The sequence below is a fragment of the Triturus cristatus genome, chromosome 1_2 (genome assembly GCF_964204655.1).
Source record: "Triturus cristatus chromosome 1_2, aTriCri1.1, whole genome shotgun sequence".
Lineage (NCBI taxonomy): Eukaryota > Metazoa > Chordata > Amphibia > Caudata > Salamandridae > Triturus > Triturus cristatus.
In genome coordinates this window covers 1,073,831,914-1,073,849,362 of record NC_140580.1, presented here as the reverse complement: position 1 = coordinate 1,073,849,362, position 17,449 = coordinate 1,073,831,914, and the positions used below count along the sequence as shown (strand labels likewise).

Here is a 17,449-nt window from a genome sequence, read left to right as displayed (position 1 = left end):
ATCTGTTTTTCCCGACATCCTGATGCGGGCGAAGGCTGCCCGGACCCGGCGCTGACTCCCCTGCTCTCCCGCAACAGCCTGGAGTGGTGATCCGGCCCCGACAGCGCCCGGAGCGACCCAAGAACGCCGGGGCCTAGCGGACCCGATGCCCAAGATGGCGGCCTGACTCGGCGGCCGGGGAGGTTAGTGCGGCGGTGGCGGCCGACGGTGATGCGGGTGGCCGGGGGGTAACTGGGGGGGGGGTCTGGGCGCTGGGGCGGGGTCTGGTGTGGGCCCGCTTCGCCCCCTTCGCCGCCGTTGGCCTGAGGCGGGTCGGGCGTTGGGCCGTTGCTCGGCGCCGCGGCCGCCTCCTCCATTGCTGGCCCCACTCGGGTTCCCCGCGCTGTTGCGGTCTGGGGGGCCTGAGGGAGCGACGACACGGCTGACTGGCGGTGGGGGTGGTCTGGAGGGGATCTGCGCGGACCTCTGCGCCCGGGCCGCCTCTGCCCCCCTTCCCTGGGACCTTCTCGGCCGCCCCTGGGGTTCGCGGCCTGCGCCGTCCGGACGCCCTCTCCCCGGTCCTGAGTCGCCTAGCCGTGCCTGCTGTCGCCCGGATTGGTCCGTGTCTCGGGCCCCCTGAGAGGCGGCCCCTGGTCTTCGGCGCGAGGAGGACATCTGGTGGCGGTGCGGCCTGTGCTGGTTCCCGGGCCCGGTTGGACGCGTGGCCGGTGCTGGCGGGGGACCGCTACGTCGCCCGCGCTGCGGGCCGAAGAGGTGGTGGAGCCGTTTCCCCTTCCTGGTCATCGTCCCAGTGCCCTGGATCCGCCTGTTGGCACCCTTCCCGCAACTGGCAGTCGTTCCTGGTGGGGGCATGGGACGAAAGGACCCCAAACAAAAGACTCTGCCCTTTGAGAGGCTCCACGATCAGCCTGCGGACCAACGCCCAGACATGTCGGACCCTGCTGGAGGCCAGTCCGCTGGCCCGGCGGCTGCCGCTCCACCCCCTGAATGGCTTCAAGAGATGCGTGCTGGATTCAGGGCCCTCGATGGGCGCTTTGATGCCCTGAACAAAACGTTAGAAACGATGGGAGCGAAGGTCCAGGCCCACGATAAGCGTTTGGGGGAGGCCGAGAACCGGATATCTGCGGTGGAAGATAGCGCAGCGCAGGACACTAAACGCCTAGACCGGCTGGAGCGCATACTAAAGGAAGTGGCCATCAAGAACGAGGACTTGGAATCGCGCAGTCGGCGCAATAACGTCCGAATCACTGGGCTTCCTGAATCCACGGCTACCGGCAGACTGGATGTTTTTGTTGAGCAACTGTTATCGGACATTTTTGGGAGAGACTCCTTCACACCGGGCTTTGTGGTTGAGAGGGCGCACCGCTCACTTGGGCCGCGACCTAACCCGGGGCTCCCTCCCCGCCCTCTGATAGCCCGGATCATGAACTTCCGAGACCGGGACACGGCCCTGAGGCTGGCCAGGGAGAAGGGCGAGATCACCTGGCAGGGCTCGAGACTCTCGTTCTACCCTGATTTCACCGCCATGGTACAGGAGGCTAGGCGTAAATATGTTGGGGCGAAAGCTGCGCTCCGCAATCTGGGCCTCAAGTACGGTATGCTGTATCCGGCCCGGTTGAGGGTTGACATCGATGGCCGACCGCGTATATTTGACAATCCTACTGCGGTGCAGGAGTTCTGCCGAACATATAAACCACGCAGGGGCCCTTCGGGGGGCGATGAGGATGGACACACTCCACCGCACAGTGGTGCTGCGCTTAGCCAGGACCTGTTCTCCGGCTCTGGGCCTGGCTGAGTCGGTGCCCGCAACGCAGCTTTGACTTCTTTTTCTGTCTGTTTGCAATGGGATCGTTTGAGACACTTTGCTATGTCTTTGTTTTTACTGTGGCGCTGGGTCGGCGGCGGGTCGTTGCCATTCCCCTTTGGTTGACACCGCCGGGACCTACAATGCCTATTTTTTGTTTACTTGTATATCACTGGTTTTGCTATTTGACACTTCGCTTTTCTTCCACAGGTTGGGGATTGCCTCACGTTTGCGTGATGTGGCTGGGTGGGGGGTGGGGGGATGGGATGGGTAGTTTGGATATTCTTCACATGGCTGATCAGATTGTAACTTTGCGAATACACGGAGACGCTTCTGCTTTCCTGCTCTCATTGTTAGGGATATGGCAGCAACAGTACACATAGGCTTACATGAAGCCCCCCAGGATCTTTCACTCATGTCATGGAACGTCAGAGGCCTGAACAATCAACGGAAATGTAGGCAGGTACTACACTATCTGAATCGGCACAGGGTCGACATTGCCTTCCTGCAGGAAACGCATTTACACACCTCTGTTCCCGCTCGCTTTGCAGCTTCCTGGGGCGCCCACAGATACTTCTCCAATTTTAGCAATTACGCCCGAGGCACCGCGGTGCTGATTCACAGGAGAGTCCCGTTTCACTGCCAGCTGTTCCGGGGAGATCCTGAGGGTCGCTTCTGCATAGTACGGGGGGTGTTGATGGGTCATGCGATCATCCTGGTATGTGTGTATGCCCCGAACACTGATTCCCCGGAATTTTTCCACGCACTGTCTGCCCAGCTTGCGGCGCTTGAACCTGCGGGCCTCATTCTTGGCGGCGACTTTAACTTATTGCTAGATGCAGCTTTGGATAGTACATCTGGGGCTGCTCCTTCCAAGCCCAGGGCGCGGCGCGCTCTTGCGGACCTCTGTCAACAGTTCTCCCTAGTAGATATTTGGCGCAGGCGCAACCCAAACACCACTGACTACACACATTTCTCGGGGCAACACAACACTTGGACCAGACTTGACTATTGGCTGCTGTCCCCGGGCCTGTCCCCATGGTTTGGTGGGCTCCTTACTCTCCCTAGAACGTACTCAGACCACTCCCCTGTCTTGCTCCGCTTGGATGTCCCACGCCCCGAGGGTTTTGAGCGGCAGTGGCGATTCCCTGGGAGAGCGCTGCTGGATGACTTATTTGTCCACGAGATTTCCGAAGCAATAGAGGACTACTTCACGATTAACACAGGGTCTGTAGACTCACAGGCTGCGCTCTGGGAGGGGTTTAAGGCCTACATCAGGGGGGTTTGCATAGCCAAGCACTCTGGGGTCCTGAAGGCACTACGCGCAACCATTAAGCAACTGGAGGCACAGCTAGAGTTGACTGACGCTGAAGCGCAGCGCGGGCTGGACGGGGACGTCTCTGCTAGGCGTCTTCGCCTCCTGACTGACTTCCGGGAGGCTGCAGACAGGGAGATACTGTACCTTGGGAAGTACCAGACGGCGCGTAGATATGGTGAGGGAGATAGACCGGGACGCACACTGGCTCAGGCTTTGAGGCCTCCGTATGGTAGATCCTTGATAGTTGAGGTGAGGGGCGTGGATGGCTCGCTCCGCACAACTCCCACAGCGATCAGAGACGAATTCCTGTCCTACTTCTCCGACCTATACAAGACCAAGTTGGGGGAATCCACAGCCGCTCGTGCGGCCTACTTGTCCGAAATCGCGCTTGTGTTCCTCGATAAGGGCATGCAGGAGTTCATGGCTGAGCCTATTACTGTGGCGGAGGTGCGCGGGGCGATTAAGGTGCTTCGCGGGTCCACGGCCCCCGGCCTAGATGGCTTCTCTGGGGATTTTTATAAGGCGTTCTCTGATCAGCTGGCGCCACAACTGATAGAGGTGTATGCGGAGGCGCTGGAGCGCGGCTCCCTGCCGGCCACCCTCAGCGAAGCGGTGATAGTTCTCCTTCCAAAACCAAACAAGGACCCGACGTTGTGTAGTTCCTATCGGCCCCTCTCCCTTTTAAACTTCGACTACAAGATCCTGGCAAAGATAGTGGCCAACAGGCTCTCTCAATTGATGGAATTTATCATTTCGCCCGTCCAATCGGGCTTTGTCCCGCGTCGCTCTACGTCTTTAAATCTGCGAACGCTTTTTACGGTCCTCCACAGAATTAACCCTGCCACGCCGGCTGCGGCGGTCCTCCTGGATACCGAAAAGGCCTTCGACACTCTAGAATGGCCTTTCTTTCTCGCCGTCATGCAACGTATGGGCATGCCGGAGACCTTCCTTGCCACTACGAGGCTTTTGTATAGCCGCCCCACGGCCCGATTGCGTATCAATGGCACGCTGTCCTGTCCCTTCTCTTTAACGCGTGGTACGCGGCAGGGCTGCCCACTCTCACCACTCTTGTTCATTTTGGCCATGGACCCCTTGATCCGACATTTCCAGGAGCGCCACCTCCACAGGGGTCTCCAGTTCCGGACGGGTCCATTGCTAGCGTCCCTCTACGCAGACGACACCATACTGTATGTAAGAGAACCGCAGATCAACCTTGCCCCCCTGATACGGGAGATTCTCCGCTTCGGCGCACACTCCGGGCTGGGCATCAACTGGCATAAGTCCGTCATCTTCCCCTTAACCAGCAGCACCTCCCCATGGCAGTGCGAGTACCCATTGGAGTGGTGCTCTGACTCGGTTCGGTACCTGGGTGTGCAGATCCATCTCAACACGGACGAACTTATTCGCCTCAACTATGGCCGCGCTTTGGACAGGCTGGAGACACAGGTGGAGGGATGGTTGAGACTCCCGCTGTCTATGTCGGCCAGAATTGCAATCATAAAAATGATAGTTCTCCCTAGATTTTTATACCTCTTCAATAATATCCCCGTCCCCATCACCCGGGCCTTCTTCACCGCGTTGCGATCCCAGCTGATCAGGCTGGTATGGGGCGGGAAGCACCCCCGGATTGGTTGGAAGACCCTCATGCTCCCTCCTGATAGGGGCGGCCTCGGGGTACCGGATCTGTATTTGTATTATCTGGTGGCGCAATGTGCGCACGCCTATGCCTGGTACCACCCTGACGCTCGTATTCCGTTCCTGCGTCCCGAGGCGGATTTCGTTCTCCCGGGCCGGTTAGCGGCGGTGTTGCCAAAGGGGGTCCCCCGAGACCCAGTTGATATCCAAACGGTGTCCACCACAAGTTGGGCGTGGCACCGTCTTACTCGCCATCTAGCCCAGCCCCTCCTTTACTCCTCTTCTCTTCCACTTCCTAATCCCGGCTTGCTGTCTGGCACGGGGGAGGCTCTGGTTCAGCGTACATTGACCAAGTTTCACCTTGCTACGGCCGGGGACCTCTACCCGGGGGGCCACATATTTTCGGTCTCGGAGGAGGAGCGCTTCAGTGAGGCCACGTTCATGGACAAATTTGTCCTGCGCCGGCTTTATTGTGCGGCTCGTTCAGACAGGATTCCCTCTCGAGCCAGCATCCTTTGAGCCTCTAACTCTCCTCATTGACAACGACTCGGGTGCCCATATGGTATCTAAGCTGTACAAGGCATGCGCGGCGCTGGTTCCATGTGAGGATGGCAGGTTGAGAGCGGCCTGGGAGGCGGACTTGGGTAGACCGATCACAGATGAACAATGGACCGCTTGCTGCAAAGTCACTAAGGCGATCTCGCTAAATAGTCGGCATAAGCTCCTCCATTATAAATTTCTTCGCCGCTGCTACATGACCCCAGCTGGGCTCCACGCCATTGACCCTGCGCGCCCGCACACATGTTGGAAATGCGCTGCTCCACACGCTGACTTTGCACACCTGTCCTGGACGTGCCCCAGACTGCAACCATATTGGACGCAGATCCACGAGATCCTTGGCGCTATGTTGGAGCTCACGCTGGTTCCCACTCCGGAGGTTGCATTGCTGGGCTATACAGTGAACTTCCCCAAGGGCGTCCGCAGGCTTGCCTCCCTGGGCCTGCTACTCGCCAAGAGGGAGGTGGCAAAACATTGGGGCGGTAGGTCGGCCCCCACGGCCGGGACATGGCTCACGTCTATGGCTTATTGCAGCACAAACAGCGAGATATATGCCAGTCTCCTCCCTGCAGTTGCGCGTCCCAAGGATATCTGGGGCCCCTACAAGACCTATATTGCTAACCTCCCGTGCGCTTCTCCACCGCATGCCAGCTCCGGAATAGTACCCACGGGAGTGGGGTAGCTCTGATGGTCCTCCCTGCGGGAATTGGGGGGAGTGAGTGCTCGCTGGGCGGGCTGCATTAGTGGAGCTGTGCCAAAAATGGGGGTGCCCGCTGCAGATGGTTGAGGAGTCCTGACTGAGTCATTTCCCTTCGATGGGCACGGGCGGATGAGACGGGTGGGCTCCGGATGGGGGGACTTGCTGTGGTCTGCTGCCATGAAATCGAACTGCTGTTTGTATATGAAAGGGGAGTGTAATGATGTATCTCCGCAATTGTTCCTACAGATCTGCACAGCCGATATTCTTGCATTGTTATGTTTTTCAAAACTCAATAAAAAAAGTTTACAAAAAAAAAAAAAAAGTGTCAATTTCTGCAATCTTTAAATATTCTTTAAAAATCGTATAATATCTGAAAACGTAATTACTTACCTGTTTTTGATAAAGGTCCCAGTACTGAGTCTAGGCACCCAGTACTGGATTACAAAAGTAACGAGAACATACTGTACCTGCAACTTGAATTTTCTTCTATAGGGAATCATTGACTGTTTTCTTTGAAATATTTTCTGTCAACTTTTAAAATAGCTAAATCTTGTTTAAAAATCATCACAGTGAGGGGAGGAGCCTAGCGCTTGACCAAGATGGCCGCGTGAGCTCTGAGCTCCCGAGACCCTCGCGCCCTCCGTCGACTATCCTGTCTCTAATCCTGTCGGTATGCATGGCATCGTGTGGATGACCTGTCAGGGAGGCGATTGATGCTACCCGCGGTCGGATCGCCCACCGGGAACCGGACTTATGCCTGGCGGAAGATTGCGGCCTATCTCCGAGGGATGCCAGGAGCTAGAGTTGGCAGGATGCCCGACTTCTAGTTGAACAACAACGGCCAGGCGAGGTGTGAACTGTCGGACGGAGGTCCCCGTCCTTTCACTTTCGCTTTCTCTCCCTTTGTCAGCCCTGCCCCTGGAGAGCTCTTGGTGGCTTTATTACCCTATGGACGCTCTGCAGGCTACTCTGATGGCCCACAGCAGAACTGATCACCCCTGATTCCTTTCATTGAGAGGGACCCGTCTTATCCGAACCGACCTGCTTGGTATCAACCATGTCGGGCAAAGCAGAGGTGGATCGGCTGAAGGCTAAGTCTACCAGGCGGGGAGCCTATACCCAAGTCAATAGTATGGACCGCTATGCTCTGCAGAAGGGATCACCGAGTGGGTCGAGCCAGTCGCCGGATACCCAGAAGGAGGCCTCGCCTTTGGCCCCGGAGCTCTCACTACAGGATGTCATGGGCGCGCTCGAAGGGATGCAGACCTCGATTGGGAGACAGTTTGATGCCCTGGCGCATAAGGTGGATGCCATCTTGGTGGATGTTAACCTGATCCGTGCGGACTTGGGCAAAACGAATGAACGGGTTAGGACCCTGGACCTCAAGACCACGGGCCTCACCAATGATGTCACGGAACTGCAGATCGAGGTTCGTAAGCTGAGGACCGAGAGTGATCTCGCCGCCCGCCGGCTGGAGGATTTTGAGAGCCGGGCCAGGCGCAACAAAGTGCGCGTCATCGGGGTCCCGGAGTCCTCGGATGAGGCTTCGGTTGACCTGCTTGTCGAGGACTTGGTGCTTAATCATCTGAAGCCCAAGGGTCTTGGAAAGTTCTTTGCGGTTGAAAGGGCCCATAGAGTGCCGGGTGGGAGGCCCAAGGTGGGTGCCCCACCGAGGCCGATCGTCGCTCGGCTCTTTCATTTTCGAGATCGGGACGCTATCCTGCAAGCATCGAGGGTGACGGGCCCGGTACCCTTCCAGAACGCGTCGGTGAATTTCTACCCGGACTTCACCCAGCAGGTGCAGAGGCAGAGACAGGGCTTTCTGGGGGTGAAGAGGCGGCTTCGGGAGAGGGATCTGAAGTATGCCATGCTCTTCCCTGCCAGACTACGTGTGGTGCACGAAGATCGGACATTTTTCTTTGACTCTCCTGTTATGGCCGATGAATGGCTGGACGCTTTGCCCCGACGACGGACAGGGGAGGACATTGCCGAGGATGGGGACAGTGGCCGGGATGGGCAGGGCTGATTTTTCGGAGCCGGTCTGACTCGATTTGGCTATATTTGAAGACTTGAATAGAGTGCAGTCAATGCGGAGGGCGGCGGGAGGACGAGGGGTGCTCTTTTCCTCCCTTAGGGTACTTTTTGTAGATTTTTGGGGTTTTTGTAGGGCGACAGGCACACTGCAAGTTAGGGGGGCTTTGTAAGCTGCCGCAGGGGTGCAGGGTGGGGGGGGGGGTTTCTGGGATTTTGGGTTTGTTGTTGGGGGGTTTATTTCTGCAAGGCATGATGATTCTTTCCAGGACTGTTCCATGGTGGCTCTTCGGGAGTGGGGTGGGCCTCTTTACGTTTGAGGATGGGGGGTAGGGGTTTAAGTGTTATAAGCTGGAATGTTAATGGTTTGGGGGATCGCATTAAGCGTGGGATTGTTTTGCAATTCTTGAAACGGTCAATGCCGGATGTTGCCTTGCTGCAGGAGACGCACCTTATTGGTAATACGTGCTATGCTCTGAATAGGAAGGGTTATAAATTCATAGCACATTCGGGATTCTCCTCTGGGTCCAGGGGTGTGGGCATCCTAGTCAGAGCCTCGCTACCATTTGAGGTGGACTCCACCATTGTTGATGATAGGGGGAGGTTTGTGGCGGTGGCGGGGAGGTGGGAAGGAAGAACTTTGGTTTTAGTTTCGGTTTATGTCCCGCCGGCCCTGCAGGCCTCCACGTTCACAGATCTGGGTAGGGCCCTGCTGGATCTCCCGGGGGGTATGCTTGTGGTGGGAGGTGATTTCAACGCTGTTGGCTCCGGCCTGCTGGATAGATACCCGCCCAGAGACACAGGGGGGGCTCAGAGGTGGCTCCCAGACTTCCTAAACACGCTTGGCCTGATAGACTGCTGGAGGCTCCGGCACCCCACACAGAGCCAATACACGTTCCACTCCGGGGCACATGGTAGTCTCTCCAGGATTGATTACCTACTCACTCTGGCTGCGCATGCCTCATTGGTCTCCGAGGCGAGGCACATGGCGCGTGGTATATCTGACCATTCGCCAGTGTGGATCCGGCTGGATCTAGGTCGGGAGGGAGGAGGAAGGGTGGCCCCTATCAACCCGTGGTATTTCCGAGACCCCAAGATGCGCAGCGCGCTGGTAAAGAAAGTAGATAATTTTTTCAAGGATAATCAGGGATCCGTGGACTCGGCAGTGTCGCTGTGGGAAGCATTTAAGACCGTGCTCCGAGGGGAAGCCCTCTCCCTAGTAGTAGCTGCCAAGCGGCGGAGAGATGGCGAGGTTCTGCAGGTTGAGGAGGAGATCGCGGCTCTGGAGGGAGCGCTGGAGGAGGAGGTTACAGAGTCCTCACTGCATGAGCTTTGCTTGAAGCAAGCTGAGTATAAGGACCTGGTGACGAACGCCGCTAAGACCCTCAGTAGGGAGCAGCAGGGTCGATTGTATGATGTTGGTGACAAGGCAGGGAAACTCCTGGCTTGGCTGGACAAAAAAGAACGGGTCAATAGAGTTGTGCCAGAGTTGACGGGAGAGAGGGGAGAGGCGATTGTGGAACCTGAGAGGATTGTACAGTGTTTCTCGGACTATTTCTGTAGGGTCTATGCCTCAGTGTCGGATAGGCCGCCCGAGGACTCGTCTGACCTCCTCCGTGATATCGAGTTGCTCTGTCTCTCCGACATAGATAGGGAAGATCTAGATGGTGACATAACGGTTGACGAGGTGGCGGGGGCTATCCGCGCGTTAAACTCTGGTAAGGCCTCGGGACCGAACGGTTTGCCGGTCGATTTGTACAAGCTATTTCCGGATAGGGTCGCCCCTCACCTGCGCGCCATGTTTATGGAGGCGCGGGGGAGTGGGACCCTCCCGTTGGACCAGCGACTGGCGACGATCGTGGTTATACACAAAGAGGGCAAACCCCGAGATAAGTGCGCTTCATATAGGCCTATCTCACTTCTTAACGCAGAGCCGAAAATTCTGGCTAAAATCCTGGCGACCCGATTGATTAGGGTACTCGGTGACTTGGTCCACCCGGATCAATCCGGCTTCATCCCGCACCGAAACACAGCGTTAAATCTTCGGCGCCTTCATGGTGTAATCGCCAGGGCGGACACACTGCGTGAACCAGCTATTGTGGCGTCTCTTGACGCCACGATGGCATTCGACACGGTGGAATGGGCATATTTGTGGGCCGTGCTGACCAAGTTCGGCTTTGGCCACGGTTTTGTGAGTTGGGTGAGGTTGCTGTATGAGGGGCCACTTGCGAGTGTGGTGGTGAATGGTCGGGCGTCGACTCCGTTTCAGCTCGGGAGGGGTACCCGGCAGGGTTGTCCCCTGTCGCCTCTGTTGTTCGCCCTCGCCCTCGAGCCGCTGGCTGCATGGATACGTTGGCACCCGGATATACGGGGCCTTAGATGGTCGCCTGAACACGAGGACCGTATTTCGCTCTATGCCGATGATATCCTGCTGTATCTTGCCTCACCCAAGAAATCACTTATAGTGGTCTGTGACGTACTCACATCTTTTGGTAGGAACTCGGGTCTTGTTATCAACTGGAGTAAATCATATTTGTATGTTCTTAGTGGCGAGGTTCCCCCGATCCCTAGAACATGTTCGATACAGGTCGCTCAGCAGGGCTTCGTGTATTTGGGGATCTTTATCTCCATGGACTCTGCTGTGCGATATGAGAAGAACCTGCTCCCCCCCTGGCACGCCTGAGGCGGGATGTTGAAGGCTGGCGGAGGCTGCCGCTCTCCCTCGTTGGGCGTGCTGCCCTGTTCAAAATGATGTCGCTTCCCCGCTTCCTCTACGCACTGCAGAATACTTTGGACTGGGTTCCGGCCAAATACTTTCGGGAGGTCGAAGGCCTCCAACGAACGTTGATTTGGGATGGGCGGCCGCGAATAGCTATTGCAAAGTTGACGCTTCCATGGTACGACGGGGGCATTGCGCTCCCAGACATCCGACGGTACTATTGGGCCACCCAGCTGAGTGCGATTAATCATGGGTTTTATGGCCCTGCCCTCAGCCCTGGGTATGCCATGGACAGGTGGTTGCTGCGTGGTGGTAACTATTACAGGGCGTTGTATTCGCGGTCCTTGGACTCGTCCCTCACGGGGCCCACTGCTGTGGCGGTGCGAGTGTGGAAGATGGCAACTGACTCGCTGGGCTGGAAGGATAGGCTCACCCTCGCTACCCCACTGTTTGAATCTGAGAGACTGGGTAGGCTTTGGCACACAAAAGGCTTTGACAAATGGGACTTGATCGGCATCTCCAGGGTCGGAGATGTCCTGATTAAGGGGAGGGTGAAGTCCTTTGAAGAGTTGCAGAAGGAGTATGAGCTGGGGCCATCTGAGTTTTTCCGCTATATTCAGGTGCGTCACGCCCTCCGATCAGTCCTCATAGAGGGTGAGAAGGTGCCTGAGTCCTCTCCTTTGGAGGACCGGGTCCTTGATGGCCATATGCCCGAGAGCACGATTTCGCTCATCTATAAGAAACTGATCAACGTCCGGGCGGATATGCTTCTGGGGTTGAGGGACCAGTGGTCTAGGGATGGCCTCGAGTTGGATGACGAGGATTGGCAGTCTGCTGTTTCCTCTCCTAAGGAGGTTGCGATCCCGTCGCGTCTGAGGCTGGTGCAGCTTAAAATACTGCATCGAGTGTATGTGACGGGGCCAAGGCTGGTTCACATGGGATTCTCGGAAGACGGCCTATGCAGGAGGGGATGTGGTATGGTGGGTACTTTCCTGCATATCATTTGGGAATGTGGTGTCATCACGGAATTCTGGAGGAGAGTCCATGCAGTAATGGGGGAGGTGACGGGCATTGCTATGCAGCCGGAAGCGCGGTGTTGTCTCCTGAATGTCTGGGGGCCCACTGATCATAATGCGGCGCAGACCCAATGGGTGACTCTGGGCAACATGGTCGCTAAGAGAGATATCGCGCGATTGTGGGGCTCCGCGGGGCCCCCCACATTGACCGCGTGGAAAGAAAATATGGACTGGAGTATGTTAAGGGAGAAGACGGTCTATTGCGCTAGAGGTCGCCCCCGGAAGTGGCACGCCATCTGGGGGCGATGGAATCAATACAGGGGGGGAATATGTCTTGCCCCGGATCTGGATCCTCCCGAGGAACAGCTTTCCTCCTAACCTTCTTTCCAGCCCAGTATGGTTTATGGACTTTTTGGCCTCTACAGTCCCTCTTCTTCCTCTTTACTTTGTACTGTAACTGTTAGATGAGTGGGGTCCGGCCTCCCCTGGGGGGCTCATCATGGGCTTTCAGTGTTCTTGCCTTGCTGGGGTTTGTTGTGCGTTTTTGTGTTTAATTAAAATTGAACCTTTGCACTTCTCCTTTCATGGTACTAGGGACGCATCTCTGTTTCTATATATCGATGCTGCCGAACCTCCGGGTTGTCGGCTGAATAGCTGTGTCCTGACTTTTGAAAATAAAGGTTTAAAAAAAAAAAAAAATCACCACAGTACTTAAGTCGGCTTACATCACTTGATTCTAAGTTCTGACCCAGGACTGAATCTAGGATCCAGTCCTGGAATTCCAAAAGTAATCCTAAAAGTAATCTGTGGCAAATAACATGAAATTTCCATTGAACTCAATGCATTATTGTGTTTAAAATAGTGTTGCCTATTGCAACCACTTGTAACTGTTTCGAAAGTCAATTGCATATTGCAAAAGTATTCATATAAAGCATCTCATTCTGAGAAAGTATATTTTAATTCCAATTGTTGTTCCTAAAATAAAACAAGCATATATTTTCTATATATAAACCATTGGCCTAGAGTTCAGTCATTAAGTGTGTGAGACCATTTGCTGACTGAGTGTGTACAACAAATGCTTTACACTGTCCTCTGATACTGCCTTACCGCTCGACCAAGCTACCACTTTAGAGAGTAAGGTTATATCTAACTTTAGCCTCTGCCAAGCCTCTGGGGACTGTGGACTCTGTACACCCTGTACCTATTTGGGAACAGTATATACAGAGCCACTTTCTCACAAGGATGATAGGTGAAAAGGAGTGATTATGGATGGGAAGTAGTTATGAGAAGTAAAAATAATGGATGGGAAGCAGGAATGAGGGGTGAGAACTAGGGAAGAGAAGTAGGAGGTTAGGGAAGAAAAGCACGGATGATCGATGAAAAATATTGTCAGTTAGTCAAAAGCTTTAATATCGGCTGAAAACCATAAAAGCACATATATACAATAATTGAAATATGAACATAACATTATACAACAGTGCTGGACGCTTAAAATACAGACATTACTCCTAAAATGTCTTAAAATAGATTAAAAACGTAATAAAATCCTATAGCTATTAAAATAGAAAAATAGGTCAGTCCCAGCGCTGGATAATGTTAAGGGTACCTTCTTAATTACAATGGCTCAATTCGGACAATTTAACTTTTTTTTTTAATTTTGACGCCTCTTGCGCACCACATAGAGAAGAGGTATCTGGAGGTAGCAAACACAATCAAGGGGGTAGTATCATATTTTAAAATTCGAAATACCTCCCTATAATCCCTGAGACCCCTAGTCTTACATAGTGGGACGATCCATTTAGCTCTGGCCTTAGAGTAGAAAGGGAAGAAGAGCAGAACGTGCTGATCCGTCTCCTCTCCACTTTCACACCCAGGACAAGAGCTCGGTACATGGGGAACATTAGACCACTTGTTTGTCACAGCCCGCACTGGAAGTGTTCAATGTCTAAATTGGACATATAACTTCTTTGCCAGCAAGGGCTGGATATCGTCCAGGAGTTTCTCAAATAAATAGTTTTCCTTGACCTCCAGAAATCTATTGGTCAACCTACCCAAAAATGGATTTGATGTTATAAGAACCATTCGATATTGCTCGAGTGCGGCGACCAACGACCTCTTGGTGGTCAGGGCACAAGTTTCCTCGGGGAAAAGCCACATGTCTCCCCTAACCAATGCATAACAGAGCTGCTTAACGCGTTTTAGCCAGGGGATTTTCCCAGACCCCTTATGGTCAAAAAATCCCTTAGGTCCTCCCTAAAACTCAGAAGCTCTGGAGTAGACCAGAGCCGCCTCCAGTACAGCAAAGGGCGATTTGAGGTGATCTCCTGTGTGGGGGCCAAACCTAGATCTAACCGTAAAGGGATCAGGGGTGTGCTCTGGGGAAGTCTCAATAGGCGCCTGATGAAACTATTCTCAGTAGTAGACAGGGAGGTGGCGCTGACATGGCCCCATAGCTCTACTCCATAGAGCACCCCACCTCTCGCCTGTGCTTTATAAATTTCCACTGGCGGACCCAAGGATTTAAATGAACACTCATTATAAACCTTTAGTATACCGCCAGACGATTGAGCAAGCTTCATATTTGCCTTAGCCATGTGCGACCCCCATTCCATCCTGTCGTTGAGTGTTACCCCTAAGTAGTCGAAAGTGGAGACTCTGCCCACACCTCCATTTGGAGGGTTCCGTGTTGGAAAATTAGATGATTTTGCATTAAAAACCATGTATTTGGTTTTGGAGAGATTAATCTCCAGATTTCTCGATCTACAAAAGGAGCAAAACGCCTCCAGTGTTCGCTGAATACCAAGGGATTTTGATAACAAAAGGGTATCATCAGCGTACATCAGGGCTGGTATCTTGCGGGCTGCTAAACTAGGAGAATCTAGATCCCTTGCTCCCATTAGATGTTCGATCAAACCGCTAAGGAACAAGGAAAAGAGCGTAGGGGCCAGCACGCACCCCTGCCTCACACCCCTTTCCACCGCAAAGGGAGACGAAACCTCCCCGTTCCTCCCATACCATACCCTTGCAAAAGTGTCTTGGTGCAGACGTTTGAACAAATGGCACAGATATACCGGAGCGCCCATCTCTAACAGTAACGGCCAGAGCTTATCCCTCTGTACCAAGTCAAATGCAGATCGAAGATCCACAAAGATCAAGTAAAGACTACCAGTCCCCATGGTCACTGTCTTCCAGTAGACCAGCTGGAGTCTGAACAATTGATTGATTATGGAAACCTTGGCACGAAAGCCCGCTTGAAGGGAGGTTAGGATGTGATGTTCGTCCATCATCACTGCAACCGTGATAATAAAAGGCGGGCAAACAGTTTCTGCAAGGTGTCGATGAGGCTAATAGAGCGGCAATTAGCCGGGTCGAGTGGGGAAGCCTTCTTATGGATGGGAATGATTTCTGCACCCCGCCAGGTCAGGGGGGGGGGGGGGGGGATCTCCATGCCATGTAAATAGGCATTAGAATAAAGCAGAATATAGGGAACCCAAACCTTCTGTTCACTCAAAAATAGATCTCCAGGTATCCTATCCAAACCGGGAGCCTTCCCGGAAGAGAGACTTCTAAGGGCCGCCTGGATTTCGAGGATAGTGCAAGGTTGATAATCAGAATCGTTTACATCCGATAGCGCTAAAGCAGATGTATCCTTCATTGGTGAAGCCACGTCTGCTAGAGATGCGGTGTCCATGTGGGTGAAGAGAGGCTTAAAGTGGGCAATCCAAACCTCCTCACTCAGGTTAGGTATTATAGTGGACGACCCCGCTACCGAGCCTGATGTAACTAGGTTCCAGAAGGCCCTATAATCGCGTCCTTCCAGGGCTTCTTTTATGCTATCCCATCTCAAGGCCTCCCATTCCGACTTGGACTCCAAGATTATACATTTATAGGTGTGTCTAGCCCATCTAATACTCGACAGAGAACCTGTTTTAACCTACCTGACAAGAGCACGTTTAGCCGCCCTACAGTTACTGTTAAACCATTGGGCCTGGATTTTTGCCCGTGGCTTCTTGTTCGCTGTAGTATAAAAATAGTCAGCCAGGGTAGAGAAAAGGTTGGAATGGATATACTCAAGCTCCTGGAAATAGGAAAGATCATAATTATCAACCGGGAGTTCGAAGGCCTCTGCTAGGAGCTAGCAACATGTTGATATAACTCAGTTATTTTATCAGGGAATAGCACAAACTTGACCCACCTAATAAAAAATATTGATGAGAAGTAGGAATGAAGAGGTCCTAAAATGGATGCTGTAAGGACGAGTAAAGACTATGCGATAGTTCTGATCCTTGGAGGACATTTAAATAAATATGTACCGCACTGGTGAAGTGCTTCTACAACCGTCATATAAGTGATGTCTGTAATCTGTGGCAAACAAACAACAAGAAATGGTGCCTGTAATATGCACATCACAGTAGATTGCTATACAGAAGACTAAGATCGGAGGACTTTGAATTGATAACCAAAAATTGTGCAAGTACATATGTAGGACACACGAATTTAAAACAGTGAAAAATAAACAAAAAGACTGCTAAAATGTTAGATATGGAGTGGGAATTTTAATTTCTTCTTCTCTTAAATAATAATGCTAAAATGTAAAAATATAATAAAAAGAAACATTACCAGATAGTATAAATGTGGATATACAGTTAACAGATAACTTGACTGAAATGAATCCTGGACTCTCCACAAAAACGTACTATATTATTTGAATGTATAAGCCAGAAGGGTTACTGGATTTCTGTTTGAGGCAGAGCAGGGCCTTAACAGTTAAACGTACTACTAGATAGATATATGTTGAATACTATTAGCACCTTGTATCCCATCCTCGTTACCAGACAGTGTAGTAATCACATGGTAAGAGAGAAACATCACAATCACGTCAGGCGCACTGCATTTACTTAAACCACTGTCTTAGAACTTTATGATTACAGCATTACAATAACAGTATGCGCGGAGAAAGCACCTGCACGCCGACACAAGGGTAAAAGGAGAAAGTGATAAACAAGGAGCCGAACCCAATAATAATGGCGATACTACACGTGTGCGTCTCCCTCGCAGGGAGCGAGTTGAGGTTTCCGTGAAGGATTCTAGCTCCTCCCCCACCAGGGGTCATTCCAAGGCTCTATCAGAGTCCCCAAGAGTCGCAATAACTTAGCCTCACCTGGTGTCGGCAGAAGCTTGGACAGGGTCGCGGCGGCCGCCATCTTTCCGTACTTCCAACGGGTCAACCTTCTGGGACTCGCCGCCCACTTCCGACCTACGCGCAGCCTCTTCCCGTTTCTGCAACCTCGCTTTCTCCAACCCCCAAAGGATTGTTTGACATATGCTCGGTGACCTCTACGTAAAAAAGCCCAAGATATTACGGTTAGATGCAAACCCGTTGTTCATGACATTACTAGTTTATGAGCGGCCTTCTGTCTCAAATCTAGGGCAGCCGGGGCCAGATTCGCGCAATTAACCAATCACGTACGAGGTATTATATTTTTAGCAGTGTGAAAAGCGTAATGAAATGTGATTAGAGAAGCAAAATATCGCCTAAGAACTGGCTGGGGAGTTATGTATTGTTTATTGGTTGTTAGGCTCCCAGGCTGTAACGTGGCTTGGGATTGGCTGGGGTAAAGCTTGCCTATACTCCATTGGCTATGGTGTGCGGGAGAGCTGGTATGCC

The 17,449-nt window shown here is 53.0% G+C and overlaps 1 protein-coding gene across 1 annotated transcript in view; it reads right to left on the bottom strand.

Moving 5' to 3' along the window:
• Positions 1-17,373, bottom strand: part of MRPS2 (mitochondrial ribosomal protein S2) — a 75,999-nt gene extending 58,626 nt beyond the window's left edge. The window contains exon 1 of the mRNA XM_085612870.1: positions 16,943-17,373. Coding sequence (XP_085468996.1) covers positions 16,943-16,985 — 43 coding nt within the window. The 5' untranslated portion in view covers positions 16,986-17,373. The remainder of the gene's footprint in view (positions 1-16,942) is intronic.
• Between the last annotated feature and the right edge of the window lie 76 nt (positions 17,374-17,449).